At 35.9% G+C, this 19,065-nt stretch overlaps 1 protein-coding gene across 6 annotated transcripts in view; it reads left to right on the top strand.

Moving 5' to 3' along the window:
• CCDC73 (coiled-coil domain containing 73) overlaps window positions 1–19,065 on the top strand; it is a 68,682-nt gene that overhangs the window by 4,068 nt on the left and 45,549 nt on the right. For 5 of the 6 annotated variants that reach the window (XM_081969702.1, XM_081969704.1, XM_081969706.1 and 2 more), the window contains one exon: window positions 15,894–16,039. In XM_081969702.1, coding sequence (XP_081825828.1) covers window positions 15,908–16,039 — 132 coding nt within the window. In that variant the 5' untranslated portion in view covers window positions 15,894–15,907. The remainder of the gene's footprint in view (window positions 1–15,893; window positions 16,040–19,065) is intronic. The other variant, XM_081969705.1, reaches the window with a different exon arrangement.

Genomic DNA, 19,065 nt, shown 5'->3' with positions numbered 1-19,065 from the left:
TTTCTAAAATGGTGCTGTATATCTGGCACCATTTATTACCCACATTCTGCTCCAGTTGAAGTTTCTAAATGCTCTTCAGGGGCAGTCCTATGAAGACCATGTTACAGTAGTCTAAACAAGAAGTTACAAGGGCATGAATTACTGTGAGAGGGGCCTTGCAGTCTAAGAATGGGGACAGCTATTGTACCACCCAATATGTGTGCAAAAGGTCTCCTAACCAAGGCTGCCATCTGTTTTTTGAACAGGAGTCACGAGTCTAGGAGGACCTCAGATTCTTCTGAGTAGTGAAACCCTATCCAAACTAAATATGGGAAAATCTTGTCTTCAAAGGGTCCAAATATCTACAGCCACTTTGTCTTGCTAGGATTGAGTTGGATCCCCATCTGGTCCCCAACAGCCTCTAGATCAGGGGTAGTCAACCTTTTTATACCTACCACTCACTTTTGTATCTCTATTAGTAGTAACATTTTCTAACTGCCCACCGGTTCCACAGTAATGGTGATTTATAAAGTAGGGAAGTAACTTTACTTTATAAAATTTATAAAGCAGAGTTACAGCAAACCCCTCCCGCCCACCATGAAAGCTGGAACGCCCACTAGTGGGCGGTAGGGACCAGGTTGACTATCACTGCTCTAGATATTGGAATTAGGACGTCCATATCATCATTCAACGGGCTTCCTCTTTCAAGGAGTTAACTACTACCCGGATCTGCCCATATGTCTTCTCCTACATGAACTTAATTAGCAAGGGCACAATCTAAAACCCAAGTGGCTGAGCTAGCAGTTGGGGGGGGGGGGGCTCAAACTCTTCCCAAATCACCTTGCAACCTCCTCCATTGACTCTCCTATAAGGCTGAAGTCCAACACAGAACAAATACGAACAATTTTGCCAAATGCCAAATGCACAGAATATTCCTCACAGCAACACTTTAGCTGAACCTCCATATTAATTCCTCCTAGGAGGGACCAAGTCATCCAAAACACGGCTGCTGGGTGACTATCGGCAGATGCAATAAGGGGGAAAATAATTACATTCCACCACTTTTACCACCACTTTTGCATTGCTTCCCAAGTCAAAAGAAACCTCTGAATAATTAATACACATTTTTAATATAAAACACTATAAAATACAATTGAAGCAGTCTTCTGCTTGCTAAAGCTCCATGCTCTTACTAACTACATGGCAAGCAAACATGAGGCATTTGAAATAGGAAGGCTTCCATCCCTGCTCATCCCTGAGAAGCCCCACTCCAGCTTTCAAGAGCATCAGTTTGGGCTGCCCCTCCCCCCACCACCGTCAAGTCCATTGCTCTCTCCTATGCTTGATATCCATTGACCCACAAGAAGGAAATGCTACATTTTTACTATATCAAAATGGAAAACTGTAGAAAAGATTGCTGATTGGGCTTCTTTTATAAACATACTCTTTCTTTCCCTTTTTTGTTTTCCCTTTCTTGTTTTCCCAATTTTAAAACTTCCGTTATTATTTTTGTTTTTCCCGCCAAAATTATATCCACGTGTTCTTGGTCTAAATCTCTTTCCATCCTTCTCAGAAGATCCATTACCTCAGGAGAGATCACCAGGGAAACAGCATGCTGCGTAAGAAGCATCTAATTTTTCTTCATCAGCCCACTTTTCCTTTTGTACTTTGTAAAAAAATAAGAATGCATAAGTTTCCATACAGTTTCAACACGGCATGTTACCATTTGGGCTCAGCTGATAAATTAATCTTGTCCGGCTTAAATCAGTTTTGTGTGTGTGAAAGAAATATATTTATCTTGATTTAATTAAATTAAGTCTGGAGGGGGTTGGAAATCCTAGCTAAGTGATGAATTAAATTTGACTCACACTTTCAGGAATACACAATTCAGAATACTGCCAGTCAGGAGGCAGCAGCAGGAAATAAAAACGTTAGGCCTTCAAGGTTTTGCACTAAGGGGTGTCTGTGTGTGAATGTGAACGAAAGAGAAATATACTCTTCTACCTAATGGGATCAGACAAGAACTTAATTTTTCACCTTGTCTCCCCAGTTTATATCAGTTCATTATAGCCTGCAGGAGGTCTGAGGCCTATCAATCTTGCTGACCCTGGAAAGCTGTGGATTAACTATTTTTCTTTCTCGAGAATATAATTAGAAGGTGAATGTAAGGAGCATTTTATTATTTTGACTGATGGTATTCTTAAAGCATCCCTTCCCTCTATATCTGTGTTTTCAAATTTAGGCGTTTCTTTCAGCTCTGCCATGCAGCTCCTCCCAATGCAACACATTTTCTCCAAGCAAGAGAATGATTCAAATCCAAATGAGATATTCCTTTCTGCTCTTGTCATTCACTCACTTTCAATTACCTAATTCCTGGATAAGATAGAATCAGTTCCTGGTAGCCATGAACCAAAGGAAAAGATTCCCACCATATTTGTTAGGGAAGAATGTTCTTTTTTCTTGGGCCAGGTAAAGCTCCTAAGAGCTTGGTCTGACCCAGGTTGAGAAAACGAGCTTCCACTCATGAACCCCAAATGTCTCTCCTTTTTCAACGTTTACATAAAGGTTTAATGTGGTTCTTGGTTCCTTTCTCCACTTAGTCAAGACCATAAACCCAATCCCATTAGTTTAAGGCAGGGGTGGGCTTCAAAAATTTTAGCAAGGAGTTCTCTGCCCGGTTGCTGGGTGGGAGTGGCCATGGTGGGCGTGCACTAGTCAGCCTCCTGCACCATGGGGAGGGGGCGTTTTTGTCCTCCCTGGGCTCCGGAGACTTTCCTTGATGCTCCGGAGGGCAAAAATGGCTTCCCCAGGCTCTGGAGGCCCTCTGGAGGCAAGAAATGGGCCCATTACCGTCCTTCCCAAAGTTACAGTAGGCCCGTGCTTCGCCCCCCCTTAGAGGTTCTCCCGAACCCCTGCGAACCCCCAGCAGCCCACCCCTAGTTTAAGGATCTGCAGAATCTGGTCAGTCAGACATAAAACATGTTAGCAACATTCCTAAAGTGAAAGAACTCCCCCCCTCCCAAATGCAAGGTATATCTACTTTACAGGAATAAGGAAACTCAAATCACAAACAGATTATTGCTTTACAAGTTAGGTGTCAAGCCCTCCATACTTGGATACAGATGAAGTCATAATAAGATAAACATGTGCATTAGAAAATAGGCACTAAGCAATATTTTATTTCTACTGTTCTATGTGCTAGGTTATACTAAATGGATCAAAAAGTGTAGAATTTAAATCCTGGAGCATAAATCTATATATATATTTATATATACATAGAGTAAACACACACATACCTATATAGAAACTTTGACTGGTGTGTAGATTGTTTCATTCTTTTCTTATATAGGTTATATATAATATAACTAACCTAGCCGAGCCTATGAACCTTTTGCCAAGCAGCCTATTAAGAATCTGGAGAATTTAGATTACACCCATATTAAATATGAAGTCAGATACTATTGTTAGGGATAGGAAATACAAATAGCTAAAGATAACTTGCTGTCAGTGCATTGTGTATATTGCCTAGTTCAGTGATGGCTAACCTTTTTTGGATCGTGTGCCAAAATTGGGCGGAGTGCAGGGGGTTCGTGCACGGGTGTGCCCACACCATAATGCTATGCGTGTGATGCAGTGCGCATGCGCGCGTGACCCTCCCCAAAAATGGCCTTAAAAGGAGGCCAAACTCAGATGGCCAGCATGCACATGCGCACTGGAACTGACAGGGCAACGCCTCACATGCCCTAACAAATGGCTCTGCATGCCACAGGTTTGCCATCACGGGCCTAGTTGGTGGCAGGTAGGAAATGTTCTCTTGTGAACTTCAATTAGACATCCCTACTTGCTTAGAAAAAGATGAATATTCTTGCATGGAATTAGACTTTAATTGCATACTGCTGTTCTGGAAAATGTGGTATCTTCTAATTATGTATATATCAATAGGTTCTTTTTTGGTATGCATTTTATGATGTTTTACAATAATATTTTGTTTCTTATTATTCTATAGTATTATGTGGTATTTTTAATAAACCAATGAAAATCTATAACATATATGATAAGAGTTTTTTGGTTGTAGAATTCCCAACTTTTTTTCTACTTTCTTTTGTTTATTAATATTTTTATTTTAAGGATTGTTTATATGTTATTTACAATGTTATTTTTGTAGATCTTGGTACTTTGCCTACGTTTTGTACTCTTCTAAAATAAAGAGAAAAAAGGATATATATTTCAGCGGTTGCGAGATAACTAAATTAGAATAAATTCCTAGTAACATGTATTGAATTTATTATAATTTTAATCTGTGATTTCTACTTTGCTGACCATGGTGCCTGATATTCACCCTTATCTTAAAGTTTAACAGTGATTCTTATTAAACAAACTTACATAGAAGCCCATCATCCAGAAGAAACTCTGGCAGTGAACAAAATAAAAACATAATATAATCAAACAACCATTTAAAACAAACAGCATTGTGGCCCCCAATAAAACTCACATTGATCCACAATCACCTTGTGTTAGCTCTTATCAATATTCTGTCCAGGTCTTTACCACTTCCTAAAGGCTGATAGGTCACTGCTAACCATATTCCTGGGAGAAGGATGTTCCATAAGGCAAACACCATGACAAAAAAGAAGTTCCCTGGAAATAAGCTCCAGTATGAGTCCGAAAGCTCAGAAAACAAAATTTCTGGCGACCGACCCAGATTGGATCCTGCAACATTAACCTGCACATGTATATTCACCTTTATTCATGACAGAAGGCATACTTCCAAGGTCCCACCCGATGATACCTAGCATACTGACCATGGCAGATCTTAGATTTCTTAGTCTTCTGAAGCAATACAATATATTCAGTTGAGTGCAACTATAGAACATAATAATTTTAGATGTATTTCCTTGTCCTTTCTTATTTCTTCTAGTTCTCTGTTTTTTCCATTTCTTACTCTTGTTCTCTACTATACATACCTTAATTACCTTGAATAGGAATGATGAATATGCAGATTCACACTGTGTGTGTGACAGAGAGAGAATTGTTTAAGTTAAGTGAAATATATTCAAAAACAACAAAAATGCTAATTGATAAACTTTGAGATTTAATCCACAGTGTCTCCATCTTGTCAAATCTCATATCCATTCTTTTTATGTTTGTCCCCTACCTAGTTGCTTTAATGTATATATTTGGAAACTAATATTTTAGTACAATAGCTTTAATTTCTTGTATTTTATAATGCAGCACTCTTTCACTTAAACATCTTTTATTTTTTTCAGAGTAGTTATTTAATCTTTGTACAGTAGTGAAAAGTCTTATGGGACTTTAAACACTAACAAATTAGACATTTTCTGTATTTATAATATATGTGTTTAACTTACATAATTGATATGTAAAAACAAAGAAATTGTGTAGTTCATTATAATGACCACTGGATGACAGTATAATATTTAATATTCTAGATAAAGAACTGCAATGTAATGTTTTCTTCAAAAAATTATATTGTAAGTAAAGAAAATAGAAATTGTGGCTCCCAAAGTTGTTTGTACCTGCATGGAGCTACATTTTTTTAAAAAATGATTCCTGTGAAATGTCTCTGAATGGTATTACCATGAAGAATTTCTTTGATTGTGTTTTACACAGCAGGCAGTGAGGTTAACTAACAATGTGTAAACAGGGCCAGTGTAAAAGCAGCACCATCTCCTGCTTAAAGAAGCAATCAGGAATTTGTTAAGAAACTATGTTCATCTTACTTTACTTCTAACTTCCTAGACTCTGAATTTTGCTCTTCTAAGCTAAATGTAGTACATTTATTTTACACATGCAGTATTAACTAACATAAAGCGAATCAGAATTCTTTTATGATCTGTGATGTGAAATTATGTTTGTGTACCAAATTTGGTTAAATAGGAATTCTGATTAATCTCATCTTGATTAGTATTTTACAGTTGTAGAAATTTCCTACAGTGAAATTTGACAAGAGAAGTGTCTGAGGAAATATTATCTAGGAAGAATGGAAAGATTTTATTTGTTCATGCAAATTGATGTGTTTGTACACTATTTGTATAACAAATGTGTTGTTCAGTCAGTAAATTGCATTTGATTCCTCGGGACCTCAGGAACCACAACAAGCCAGCCCTTCTCCCCATTCTCCACTGTCTCTGAATCTGCTCAAACCCATGCCCATTGCGTTGATAATACTTTCTAACCATCGCATCGTCCCTTCTATTTTTGCCTTCAATCTTTCCCAACATCAGGGTCTTTTCCATTGAATCCTCTTTTCTCATTTGGTGGCCAAAGTATTTGAGTTTCAGCTTCAGTATCTGTCCTTCTAAAGAACAGTCAGGGTTGATTTCCTTGTATAACAAATTAAGGAATAGCAAACATTTTAGATCTATTTGTGTGATATGGAATTCCATATGTTATTGAATTTAGTGCTTAATTACTACACAAAGAAAAATTCTCACGGCCTTAATCTGTATCTTTATTATACAGGTAGATTCCTAATTTGATTTTCTTTTCAATGAAGCCTATCATGTCCTTAACCAGTATCTTTATTATACAGGTAGATTACTAATTTGATTTTCTAGTCAGTGAAGCCTATACTTTGTACAGTTGAATGAGTTTTGAAAGTCACTTTATTCTCTCTTAATTAAATTAATCGATTGATATAAAGAATAATACAATTTTTAGATTTGGTTATAACATAGGAAGGAACATAGTACATTTTTCTAGCTAGATTGGAACTTTTACTATTTTTTACCTTTTTAATAATTATATGCCATTCCTTGCGAAAATGTTCTTATGAATGATATTAACATTCCTAGTATAAATTTTATATGATAGATTATGACAATTGTGTTTTGCTAGTTATCTCATCATTATGAGTAATCTTTGTTCAGAGCATAAAAGTTACTCTGAAAGCAGACTGTGCTGGCACATCCTTCTGCAGGCACCTGCTGGGACTGAAGAAGCTGGAGATAGACAGGGGGAGTTTTCAAAGAAACCACGTGAGAATTTCGAAGGGAAGCATTTTATGGCAATAACATATTATATAAATTACTTTTTTCAAACACTTTGCTCAGCTCTAGTGCCTAATTGTGGGGTCAAAGTGTAGCTAGTTGAGGAAGAGAAAAGCCAAGTAATATTGTGCAAAACTATTCCAGTGAAGCAGCAACAAGATGAAATTCATAGTATTTTAAAGAAACATTTGCAAAATATGATGTATTTTTTCAGAATAAATATTGCAATACCAAATCCACTATCCTTACCTCAAAATTAAAAGGTTAATTGTTTCTACATTGGTCTGGTGGCTTTTACATATTTTCCAGAAAATGTATTTTTTTACTCCAGTGGTTAACAATACTGTAGCAGTGCCTTAAAAGCCTTTTTTAACAGAGATTGCATAAAATGAATTACACTGGTATTTCAGAAATAGCCTGCCCATCTTGTATATAACTCTTGTCCTGTTATCTTACACATTTCATATAATTATTTTCTTTCCCATTTCTTTTAATGGCATTTGGCATATAATCGTAATTAATCTTAACTAGGGCCAGAACTACATATAGTTACAGTTATCCTAGGCAAAATCAGAGGAAGATAATTTTGGGGAATTATCTTTAAAATGGCAAAATAATTTTAATAATTGCCAGTTGTATAAATTGTACCGTGTTGTTATCATTATAACCAGGATATTATTATTATGTTGTAGATCTTTTTTATTTTTTATACAGTTTTATTATCCTACAGATATACTGCAATGAGGGTTTTTTTTTGTTCACACTCCAATACAGACCTATGCAAAGCCATCTTTAATGATTCCCTTGATAGCTAACTTACCCATTATATCAATCGCATCTGATTGATATAATAGAATCTAGCATAGAATCAAGATCACGTGAAGTGTTAATACCACTTTGAAATGCCTTGGTGAGGCCACACTTGGAATACTGCATTCAGTTCTGGTCGTCACGATGTAGAAAAGATGTGGAGACTCTGGAGAGAGTGCAGAGAAGAGCAACAAAGATAATTAGGGGACTGGAGACTAAAATATATGAAGAACGGCTGCAGGAACTGGGTATGTTTAGTTTAAGAGAAAGAAGGACTAGGGGAGACATAATAGCAGTGTTCCAATATCTCAGGGGTTGCCACAAAGGGGTTGCCACAAAGAAGAGGAGTCAAACTATTCTCCAAGGCACCTGAGGGTAGAACAAGAAGCAATGGGTGGAAACTAATTAAGGAGAGAAGCAACTTAGAACTGAGGAGAAATTTCCTGAAAGTTAGAACAATTAATCAGTGGAACATCTTGCCTCCAGAAGTTGTGAATGCCCCAACACTGGAAGTCTTTAAGAAGATGTTGGATAGCCATCTGCCTGAAACGGTATAGGGTTTCCTGCCTAGGCAGGGGGTTGGACTAGAAGACCTCCAAGGTCCCTTCCAACTCTACTATTGTATTATTATTATTATTATTATTATTATTATTATTATTATTATTGATATTTTTTTAAAAAAAATAGACATAGACTTTAACATTTAAATTCATTAGAAGATAAATTAGTTCTAGTGTGAATTTCCACTTTAAATTATTATCCTGATTCATAATTTTGATATTACTTTGCTGAAGATGCTTAGTGAACAGTATTTTAAAAGGCATGAAAACTGCCATGAAATGTGTTGGGAATTTTATTTGTTATCTGTTGTCAGCATGTGAATTTTAAACATTTAACAGCAGTAGGTAGTGAGTGCTGTCCTTTATGTCTAAACACACTCTGAAATGATATTTAATTTAATGAACTGGGTATTTGAAATTTTAAAAATGTTTAAGAATAGGTTTGGCTGGTTTCCTTTTCAAAAACCTAGTACCTTGAATATATTCAAAGGGTATATAGCATATGCCTCAAATATTATCTGATCTTTAAATAAGGAGAAAATTAAACACAGTGCTTATTCTACATGTATGTTCTACAAATAAATAATCTTGTAATAATATTGTGTGTGTGTGTGTGTGTGTGTGTGTATGGTATTTTTATACCAAATTACTTCCAAAATAGATCATATAGTTTTCAAATAATTTTCTAGTAGTAAGATAGAAAACAAATAGGAAGGTTATGGCACTGAATCAAGATCACATGAAGTGTTAATACCACTTTATAATGCCTTGGTAAGGCCACACTTGGAATACTGCATTCAGTTCTGGTCGCCACGATGTAAGAAAGATGTGGAGACTCTGGAGAGAGTGCAGAGAAGAGCAACAAAGAGGATTAGGGGACTGGAGACTAAAACATATGAAGAACGGTTGCAGGAACTGGGTATGTTTAGCTTAAGAGAAAGAAGGACTAGGGGAGACATGATAACATTGTTCCAATATCTCAGGGGTTGCCACAAAGAAGAGGGAGTCAAACTATTCTCCAAGGCACCTGAGGGTAAAACAAGAAGCAATGGGTGGAAACTAATCAAGGAGAGAAGCAACTTAGAACTGAGGAGAAATTTCCAGACAGTTAGAACAATTAATCAGTGGAACAGCTTGCCTCCAGAAGTTGTGAATGCCCCAACACTGGAAGTCTTTAAGAAGATGTTGGATAGCTATTTGTCTGAAATGGTATAGGGTTTCCTGCCTAGGCAGGGGTTGGACTAGAAGACCTCCAAGGTCCCTTCCAACTCTACTATTGTATTGTATTGTATTGCTTATGCTAGCGGACTCCAATAACTATCACTCTGATCATGAATTATGTTGGGACCAGGAGTGGGTTCCGGCAGAGACTACTGCCAGTTTGCTCAGGGATGCACTGCGCACGCATGCACAATACAACTAAAATTGCATGTGCAGAAGCAAAAACCAAGATGGTTGCACTTACGGCTTTGCCGGGAGAACCGGTTCGGGGGATTGGCAGGCCTGGGTTGCTATCAGTTCCAACGACCCAGGCCGCCAAGCTACTACTGGTTTGGCTGAAACGGTCCAAACCGTTAGGAATCACTGATTGGGACTAATGAAATTTGGAAATTTAGCATCATCTGGAGAACCAACTATGATAAGAGAAAGAGATAAGAGAAAGTAAAAGATGGTTAAATATTTTTAAAGGAGAAGGCATGTAGTACTTCACTGATTCCATTGAAGAAAGTTTATTGAAAAATCAGTGTTTGATTCAATTGAATATTATTTTAATTCAAGCATGTTATAGGCTACACCCAAAAACATAGAATGGCATTGTTTGTAGAATACAATAATTGCAAGGCATTGTATGAGATTGCACAAATATTAATTATAGCAGCATAGTAAAAAAAAGAAAATCTATATTTTTATTTTGTGATCATTTTAGGTTTTTCCTGCCTCGTTTCAAAATATGTGACTAAGATTAGAGGAAAAGTAGTTTTAATATAGGTGAAAGTGATATATTGGTGAGAGTATGTTTTCTGAGAGTATGTTTTCTGAGAAACTTCCTGACAGTTAGAACAATTAATCAGTGGAACAGCTTGCCTCCAGAAGTTGTGAATGCCCCAACACTGGAAGTCTTTAAGAAGATGTTGGATAGCCATTTGTCTGGAACGGTATAGGTTTTCCTGCCTAGGCAGGGGGTTGGACTAGAAGACTTCCAAGGTCCCTTCCAACTCTACTATTGTATTGTATTGTATTCTGTACACTATGCTATGATTTTGAGATAAGTGTACACACTGTTGTGGATAACCAGTTTCTTTGGGATAACCCAATCCCTACTGTGGGCTGTCCTACTGTAGAATTTTTCAACCTTTGGTTAACTGCAACTCTGGAGAATAATTTTGCAGCGTGTCTTTGGGATCGTGAGACAAGCAATTTTTTATATTGTTACTATTACTATAATTCAATTCTCAAGGGTAATCTAATTTGCCAATGATCCAAATTTTCAACTTCTATTTTGATCTTTTTGTTGCTTTCTTGTTTGTGAAGGGAAGGTGCATTCGTAGCTTGGCTCCATTCTTCCATGTAGATTTGGAACTTCCTGATAGAATATCCACTTTGTTATCTTTTTCTTGGCCACAAAATGCAAACATAGTGAAGGAAAAGGTAGGCCATTTTATAATAAGGAAGATGGTAGGTTGTTGCCTAGAAGGAGGGAGTTTACAGCATTTCTAAAAAGTTGCAAAGGTATCCGAAGTAAAATTAGTGCTTATTTAAATTTTGGCATAGTGAAAACAATATATTTGAAAGAGAGTAAATAATATATATTGTACTAAATATTATAATTAGTGTTATACAATAATATTACATTGTTGTACATTGTTACATAAACATTACATCGTTAAATAAACATAAGCATATGAGCTGTGGTGGTGCAGTGATTAGAATGCAGTATTGCAGGCTAATTCTGCTGACTGCAGCAGTTCAGCAGTTCGAATCTCACCAGGCTCAAGGTTGACCTAGCCTTCCATCCTTCCAAGGTCCATAAAATGAAGACTCAAATTGTTGGGGGCAACATGCTGACTCTGTTAACTGCTTAGAGAGTGCTGTAAAGCACTGTGTGTGAAGCAGTATGTAAGTATAAGTGCTATTGCTATATTCATGTAGTTTCTCTAGAGATTTCTACAATCTTGATTTTAAAAAATAAGATGGACTCCTTCCCTTAGGCTGCATTGGTCAGAATTGAAAATGTTAGCATTTTAAAAGTCAAAATTATACATAAGATTGCAATCTACACACTTAATTAAATCAATACATATATTCTTTGGCAATTTAAATCTATAGACATGAGCAGTTATCCATGAGAGATAAATAAATATTCATTAAAAATATTAAACACATAAGATTTTATTCAAGTTGTACCAAGGTATCATAATGTTTTAGAAAATATGTTAAGTTATTGGTGAGTGGCTTAAATGTCACATGTTTTTTTTTAAATAGAAGTATATGAAATTTGCACTTTAAGCTAACTTAAAGTCCTGACACCTATTGTGTACAGTTTGGTTTTTAAAACTAATATCAAATCCTTCTAGTTGTTATAGTAGTAAAAAGGATAGTGTGAAATTGATGCTGTTATAGTATAACAATAAGAACGTGACTCATGTATTTTATGTACACATGCATTCAACTGTAGTGACAAATGGTTTCATGCTGTGTGATTAAATGCATATTAGCGTTTGCCCTAGGCATTTGATTATTACCATCTTTACTTCATTACATTTCCACACTATATGGCTATATAATTTATAAGATAATACAGACATCACTTTGTTGCTGATAGGAATTATTCTGTTTTATGGATGGTGTCCTTTAATTTTGCCTTTCATGGATTATAAAATTGGTTAATATCTGCTGAAGTGAATCACTGGAGAAGCAAATAAAGATGTTGGCCTCAGGTCACCGTGTCATTTGTGATACTGGCAAAATCTTACTGGCTCATTTATCCCTGTACATGATTGATAATACCATGGGTTAAATGGAGAAAGCTTTGCTTCCATTAAAGGATCATCACGAGTGAAGACCTCCCACTTAAAAGTCAGGCATGATGAGATGACAAGAGTCTATCTACAGGTCAAATTAAATAACTTAAATAATTTAAGTGAAATGACAGTATAATTTGTCCATCCTGTGTTATTACCTTGACCCCTATCAGGCTTACTGCTTTACTTTCTAGTGCAGATTATTTAATATGTAATTTTAATAAGTGTTGTTCAAATATATGAAAACATACACAGTACTTATGGGTGTGGTAAAACATATTTTTATAATGCATTTTCATTGTAAAATGAAAACTTCTACCACGAATTATTGGCCAAGTTGAAAATCGGTAATAAAAGGGTATATTCAATGGATATTTTAATGGAGTGAGTTTAACTGGTTTTTTTCTTTTTTCTTTTGCTATATTCATGTAAAATGAAAAATTGTAAAAAGAAAATAATTGTCTAAAACTATAACAAGCATTTTCCTCTTAAAAATTATATATTCTAGAGCTATATTAAAATGTTTTTTTTATAAATGTCCTTTTTGCTATATTTTTATATAAAATAATATGCCAGTAATTCAAATAACGTGCAGAAAAGCATTCTTTAGTGCAAACATAATCAAATAAATCATTTATTTAATATGATCAAAGAACACTGAATGTGGCATCTTTCACACCAATCAATTTTAGCTTTTATTTATTTATTAGACTTGTTTGTCACTTATTTTGCTTTGAGGTGACTCTCTTTTAACTGTTTTGCTGTCAGAAGGCATTATTTTATTGCTTTGGGAAGTTTATAATGCATCTGACCAATGGTTTTCCCATTATTGGATAACTTACTAAATGCTATAAATTTTTCCACATAGATACAAAGCAGAGGTGGGTTGCTAATTTTTTTACTATCAGTTCGGGTGTGCTCACATGCACAGAAGCATCCAGGTGGGTGGGTGGACCTCCCGCTGCTGCTACTGCCGGTTCGGCCGAACTGGCAGCAACCCACCTCTGTTATAAAACACCTTGGTCATAATATTTGATTAAAACCAGGTAAAAATATTGTGGATTGCTGCTTTATTTATAAAGCTAAATATATATTTTTAACTATTGCAGAATATTGAGATTACACTTTAGAAATATGTTTATAAATCAGGTATTCAACAGACTATCAGCTCAGAGAAAGGTAAATTATTGTTTGATTTTCAGAATAAATATTTGCTCTCTAGATAAAGTTAGCTTATTTAATCTGAAATATAGTTACTTTTTATGCTAAATTTTGTTTCCTAAGCAATTAATTTATTTTAAAAATATTTGTCCAGTTTTTACTCAAATATCTAAGGCAGCTAATAGTGGCAACATTTGCACATCTCACTAAGCTATCATTTGACTTGTTTGTGTTTGGTTTAATGCATTGTATGAATGCAGTTCCTGCAGTTAATAAAATATAGTTTAGCATATTGTGTGAACCCACCAGTTGTATATCATAACTAAAGAAACTATAGCTGAGCATGATGTCTGAATTATTGTACTAGAATAAGTGCAATAATAATATTGACTACACTGTAGAAAAAAATGCAGAGCTAAAGGGAAAAACCAGATTAATACTGATCAGCAGACACAGTATTTTAAAATATATATATTTCTATAGTACTGCTCTAGCATTCAATACCAAGATCAATCTCCCATAACCTAAAAGTCTTCTACAAACAAACCAAAAACAATTCGATGTAAATGCCACCATAGATAAACAGGGTAACTTCCTTATGAAGGAGATCAACTGATTAGACAAAACTACAGATAAGACTTCTGTTTGTGTCTATCCAAGCTCTATATTCATCAAATTTCAGTAGGATACAAAATAAAAGCTTCATTCAGTATGTTAATGTAGAAAAATTAAGATGGAAGAGTTGATTTACTGAAGTGAAATATCTCACACAAGACCATCAGGATTATCAGCAAGTTCTTAAAATATTTCAATTTTAAAACTTGCTTACATATAAAAGTACCAATGATTTAAAATCATCTTCTTTGACTTATGTAATTTTATATTTACAGTCTTGTGTTACTTATTGATACCTATGTACTATGACTATTGTACAATTTTTAATAGATGGTAAGGTACCTTCTAAAACTGGTTAGCATTTCAGGATGATAAGCATATAAAATCATGATTGATTTGATTATGGAGCTATCTACATGCACGGTTGGTACTGAATTCCACACAGAATTTCAACAAGAAATTCATTTTTTCCTGTTTCCTCTGTAATTTTGGTGTAGTTTTCCTTGTTTCCTGATCTTGATCCCTTGATCTCCCTCTTGATCGCTCCCTCCCTCCCTTTATAAATCAAAGATGCCACACGTCTTGTCGCCATTTTCCTGCAGCTTTTGGATTATTCTGAGGAGTGACTTTGGTTTTGATAAATTGCGTGGCTGCTTTGGGAAGGGGCAGATTTTTCTTTACCTGAAAACCCCACAAATATAATAAATGAAAAGCAGTGAAAGGGCCAAAGGGCATTAAGTCTCAGTTTTAGTATATGCCAATTGATCAGCAGGAAGGAGTGTTCTTTAAATATGGAGGCAGGATAAAAAGTAATGAATGGAAATGAGAAAACTAACCTAATAATGAGAGATTATCTAACAGTTAGAACAATTAATTAGTGGACGGCTTGCCTTCAGAAGTTGTGGGTGCTCTATCACTACTTGAGAAGAGGGTTGGACTAGAAGACTTCAAAAATCCCTTCCAAATCTATTATTTTGTTAAATATTCTGTTATGTTAAAATCTGAGACATGAAAACAACTTCTAAATATTACATGTTCTTGAAGTCTCATTAATTTGACATCTGTGTTGATGAAGATCTGTTTTGTGTATACAGGATTCAATCTGAATCAGCTAACAGGACCAAAGGTTTATTCTTCTGAACTTTTGGGCTTGTGCTGGAGTCTATCCTCAGAGAACTTCTCTCTCCAGAATGTGCCTGGAGTCTTGTGCTCAGTCCTCTGGAAAGTTCAGGGCATTGTATCACCTGCCAAACAAGAAAGAAAATCTTAACACAGTATTTAGTACTTGTTGATGGAACACTTTTCATAGTGTTGGGTCTGGATATTGTTAAATTGGTCTTCAAATTAGAGGCATTTTTTGCCCCAAACTCAGTTTTCAGTGTGGGTTGATGTATATTTGTTACAATCCACATACTTCATTTTCACCCAGGATCTGTTTCTACTTTCCTTTCACATATATTTCACTCAAATATATACCTTTTTCTTTGGCTCTGGCCACTTTTATATAAGAAGCTTCAACATTCAAAGACAAATGCAGTTTTGATCTGAATAACAAACAAAAACCTTGTGCACATTAGTTAATGTCATGCAGAGTTTAAAATCAAGGGTGACAACAAGAGCTTCCCTTCTCTGCCTTTATTCTTTCTGTACCAATTAATCCAGGAGTGGGAGAATTAGTCAAACATTGGCCCTAATAATATTAATATTGCATTTAGTAATTAAAAACTTCTTTTTAGATTCTATAGGTTAAATGGATGAAGATTTAGATAAAGAAATAGCAGCGTATTCCTTACAAAACTCCTCAGAAGCATTGCTTTCTATTCAGTTACTAGATTTCAAAACAACATTTCTGGAGGCAGTAGAAGAGTTGCGAATGAGAAGGGTAGGTGCATTTATTATTTCTGTTTAGAATTATTTTTAAATGTTAATGCAGTAAAATCAAAAAGATGAAATAGCCAATAAGATTGATTAAAACAAGTTAATAGCTCCATTCCTAACCATTTCAAACTATTGAAAACCCAAATCAAACAGAGTAGTCACTGGCAGAAAAGTATTTCCAATTCTCTTCTGTTCTTCATATTCAGACATGGTATATAGTACTACAATAGGAGTTTCGAGCTTAAGTTATTACAAGTGTCACATGAGAATTAGATTATCAGTCAGGAGGGTCTGTGACAATTCACCACAGCCAACTCTCCATGGCCAACCAGCTGCAGGATAATTCAGTATAGGACAAGAGTTACACTACTATTAAAGAAATGGTAGAATAGAATCATTAAAGAAAGGATGCTAAAGAAGGGACAGAATGAAATGTGAATGATAAAAATTAAAACATAATAATTTATTTTAAATAATTGAATTGTTAATTTTTCCTGTGGTGAGTTGTCCCATAACAAGTTGGCCACAGTGAGTTGACTGTGGAAAGTTGACCCATTCTGCAGCTAGGAGGCTACTACATTACAGCTTTTTCATATGTAGAAACAAAAATCTGTAACGAGTCAATAATAAAGAAAATGAACAGTATAAGGTATGCTGTTAAATGTAAATTTATTCAATTAAATACTGTATTAGATAATATAACTAGCTTTCATGTGGCACATAACAATTTAAAATAAAATTCCTATTGCAGTAACTGTTTACGATTCATGAATATGAAGAACACAGAAAAGGCATTGAAATATTTTGTAACTTCTCTGAATGAGGAGAGAACTTGAGTTTCCTCCATTCTCTTATCATTTTTACAGTTGGAGGTAGTCCAAAATGTCTCTCTGTTGCTCTGTTTCTATGTTCTTCAGCATATTTTTTTACTTTGTTTAAAAAGAAAATTTATATGCTAGTCTTTTCTGTTTTGACATCCTTGTACGTAGTGTGAGGAGGTACGGTAGTATTTTTCCTCAAGAACTGTTAGCAATGTGTTCTTTATTGTTATGAGAGCACTGTAGCCGAGAACATCAAGGAATGACACACTATTATAGGGGATCTGCTGCAGACATATTATTATGTTTAAGGTTTTACCTTTATAGGGGACAGTTTATAAACTGGGCACTTTCTTAGAGGACAGTTTCTTAGGCACTATTCATAGGACCATATTTTGTTTCTGCAGTGCCCCCTTACATCCCCATCAGTGGTGGGTTTCCATTTTTTTTATTACTGGTTTGCTCATGCACGTGCTTGTGTGCATGCTTGCACATGTGTGATGCTTGTGCGCATGTGCAGAAGCAGCCAGGCATGTAGATTGAGCCTCCCGACACTGCCACTACCAGTTCGCCTGATCTTGTCTAAACTGAGAGCAACCCACTTCTGATACCCATGTACCAGTATATGTGTGTATGAAAGTAAAAATGAAGGAATGGCTGATTGGAATGATAGTCAGATTTCACATTTTAACCATGCCAGATGAGCAGATGAGACCTTCCCCGATGGACGTTTGCTGGACACATGCTTAAATGGACGCTTGCTCTAATTAGCCAGGCAGCTGGGATTGCCTCTCTCCCTTCCCCCAGTGCCTCTGCCTTCCATTGCTGCCAGAGGTACCGCAAAAGCATCCAGCAAGGCTTCCACAAGCTTCCTGTGAGCCAGGCAGCTGGGATCATCAACTCGCTTCCCCGGCCCATGAGTTTTTCCACAAGGCTTCCCTGCCACACCCTACTTTGACTGCTTGCCCTTGGCTAATTGATCCTGGGCACTGTGCTGCAATGGAGAGGCTGGCATGAAGGAAGGACAAGGAACAGGAAAAGAGGAGAAAGCAGCCTCCTTCCCTCAAGCTGGCCACTCCGTTGCCCATTTCTCCATTGCAGCGCAGTTCTTCTGTCCACAAAAGCCTCGTCTTTGATGGCTGGTGCCAAAAGGCAGAGAAAGAGCTGCCGGAAAGAAGCCAGTCAGCCCAGGAGTTGGGTACCCTTCTATGTTTCTTACATAGGAAGAGTGTGGTTGTAATTTTTTGAACTTGTTGAAAATTTGTCCTTTTTTCTTTTTGATTGAAATCCATTTATATTCCAACTGATTGTTTTAATTATTAGGTTTCCATGTACATAAAATATTTCTGAAGATCAGTTTCCCAATTATGGCGCCATTGTGTATTGTAATAATCTTGTGAAAAATCAAATCCACAAAAATATAATATTTAAATGGTGAATATGAATCTAATCACCAGACTGCAAGAACACAAGTGATCATTCAGATGAGGAGATACAAATTCATGGGTAGCCTTTTAGGCAATGAACAAGGACCCATTCAATTTTGCAACTACAATAGCCAGGAAAATGATTGAAGCCTGGGAAATGAATCCCCTGTCAGTCAACAGGAGTGCTGATTTGCCACCAGCGTATCAAATACTTAGGAGCCAAAGACTTGATAGCACAAGGAAACAACAGTCAATGTCTTAATAGCTGGCTATCAACACCCCAATTAGCCAATACGCAGCCAATCAGGCACCACAGAAGTACTATATTTAGAATAGTCCAAAGCGTCCATTCTGGTAGAGAGAAGTTCCCTGAGGATGAGTTCCAGCACCAATCTGAAAGCTCAGAAGATTAAACCACTAATTTTGGTGACTGACCCAGATTGGATCTTGCGACATTATCCTGGGACATGTGTATTTGCTTTCATTTGTAAATTATAGTAATGTTTATTACACTTTCCTAGAAGTATATGATATACTTAAAGTTAGTGACACCAAGATAATGCTTAAAAAGTTAGCAGGCTCAGTTTACAACGTCAGGGAGACAATGTACTGTAAAAGTAACTGATATGAAGATACTCATCCTTTCATTTTCTAAGCTTCCATTTATGTGGAACTGAAAAATATATGGTACAAATACACATTGTGCATGAGGTTCATGCTTTGCATTGTGACATGTTGCCTTGCCATTCTTGCTGTAATTAAAATAATCTTTTAAAAAATCAAGT

This window comes from Natrix helvetica (assembly GCF_964273705.1).
Source record: "Natrix helvetica genome assembly, chromosome: 1".
Taxonomy (NCBI): domain Eukaryota; kingdom Metazoa; phylum Chordata; class Lepidosauria; order Squamata; family Natricidae; genus Natrix; species Natrix helvetica.
This window is presented reverse-complemented; position numbering and strand designations above follow the sequence as displayed.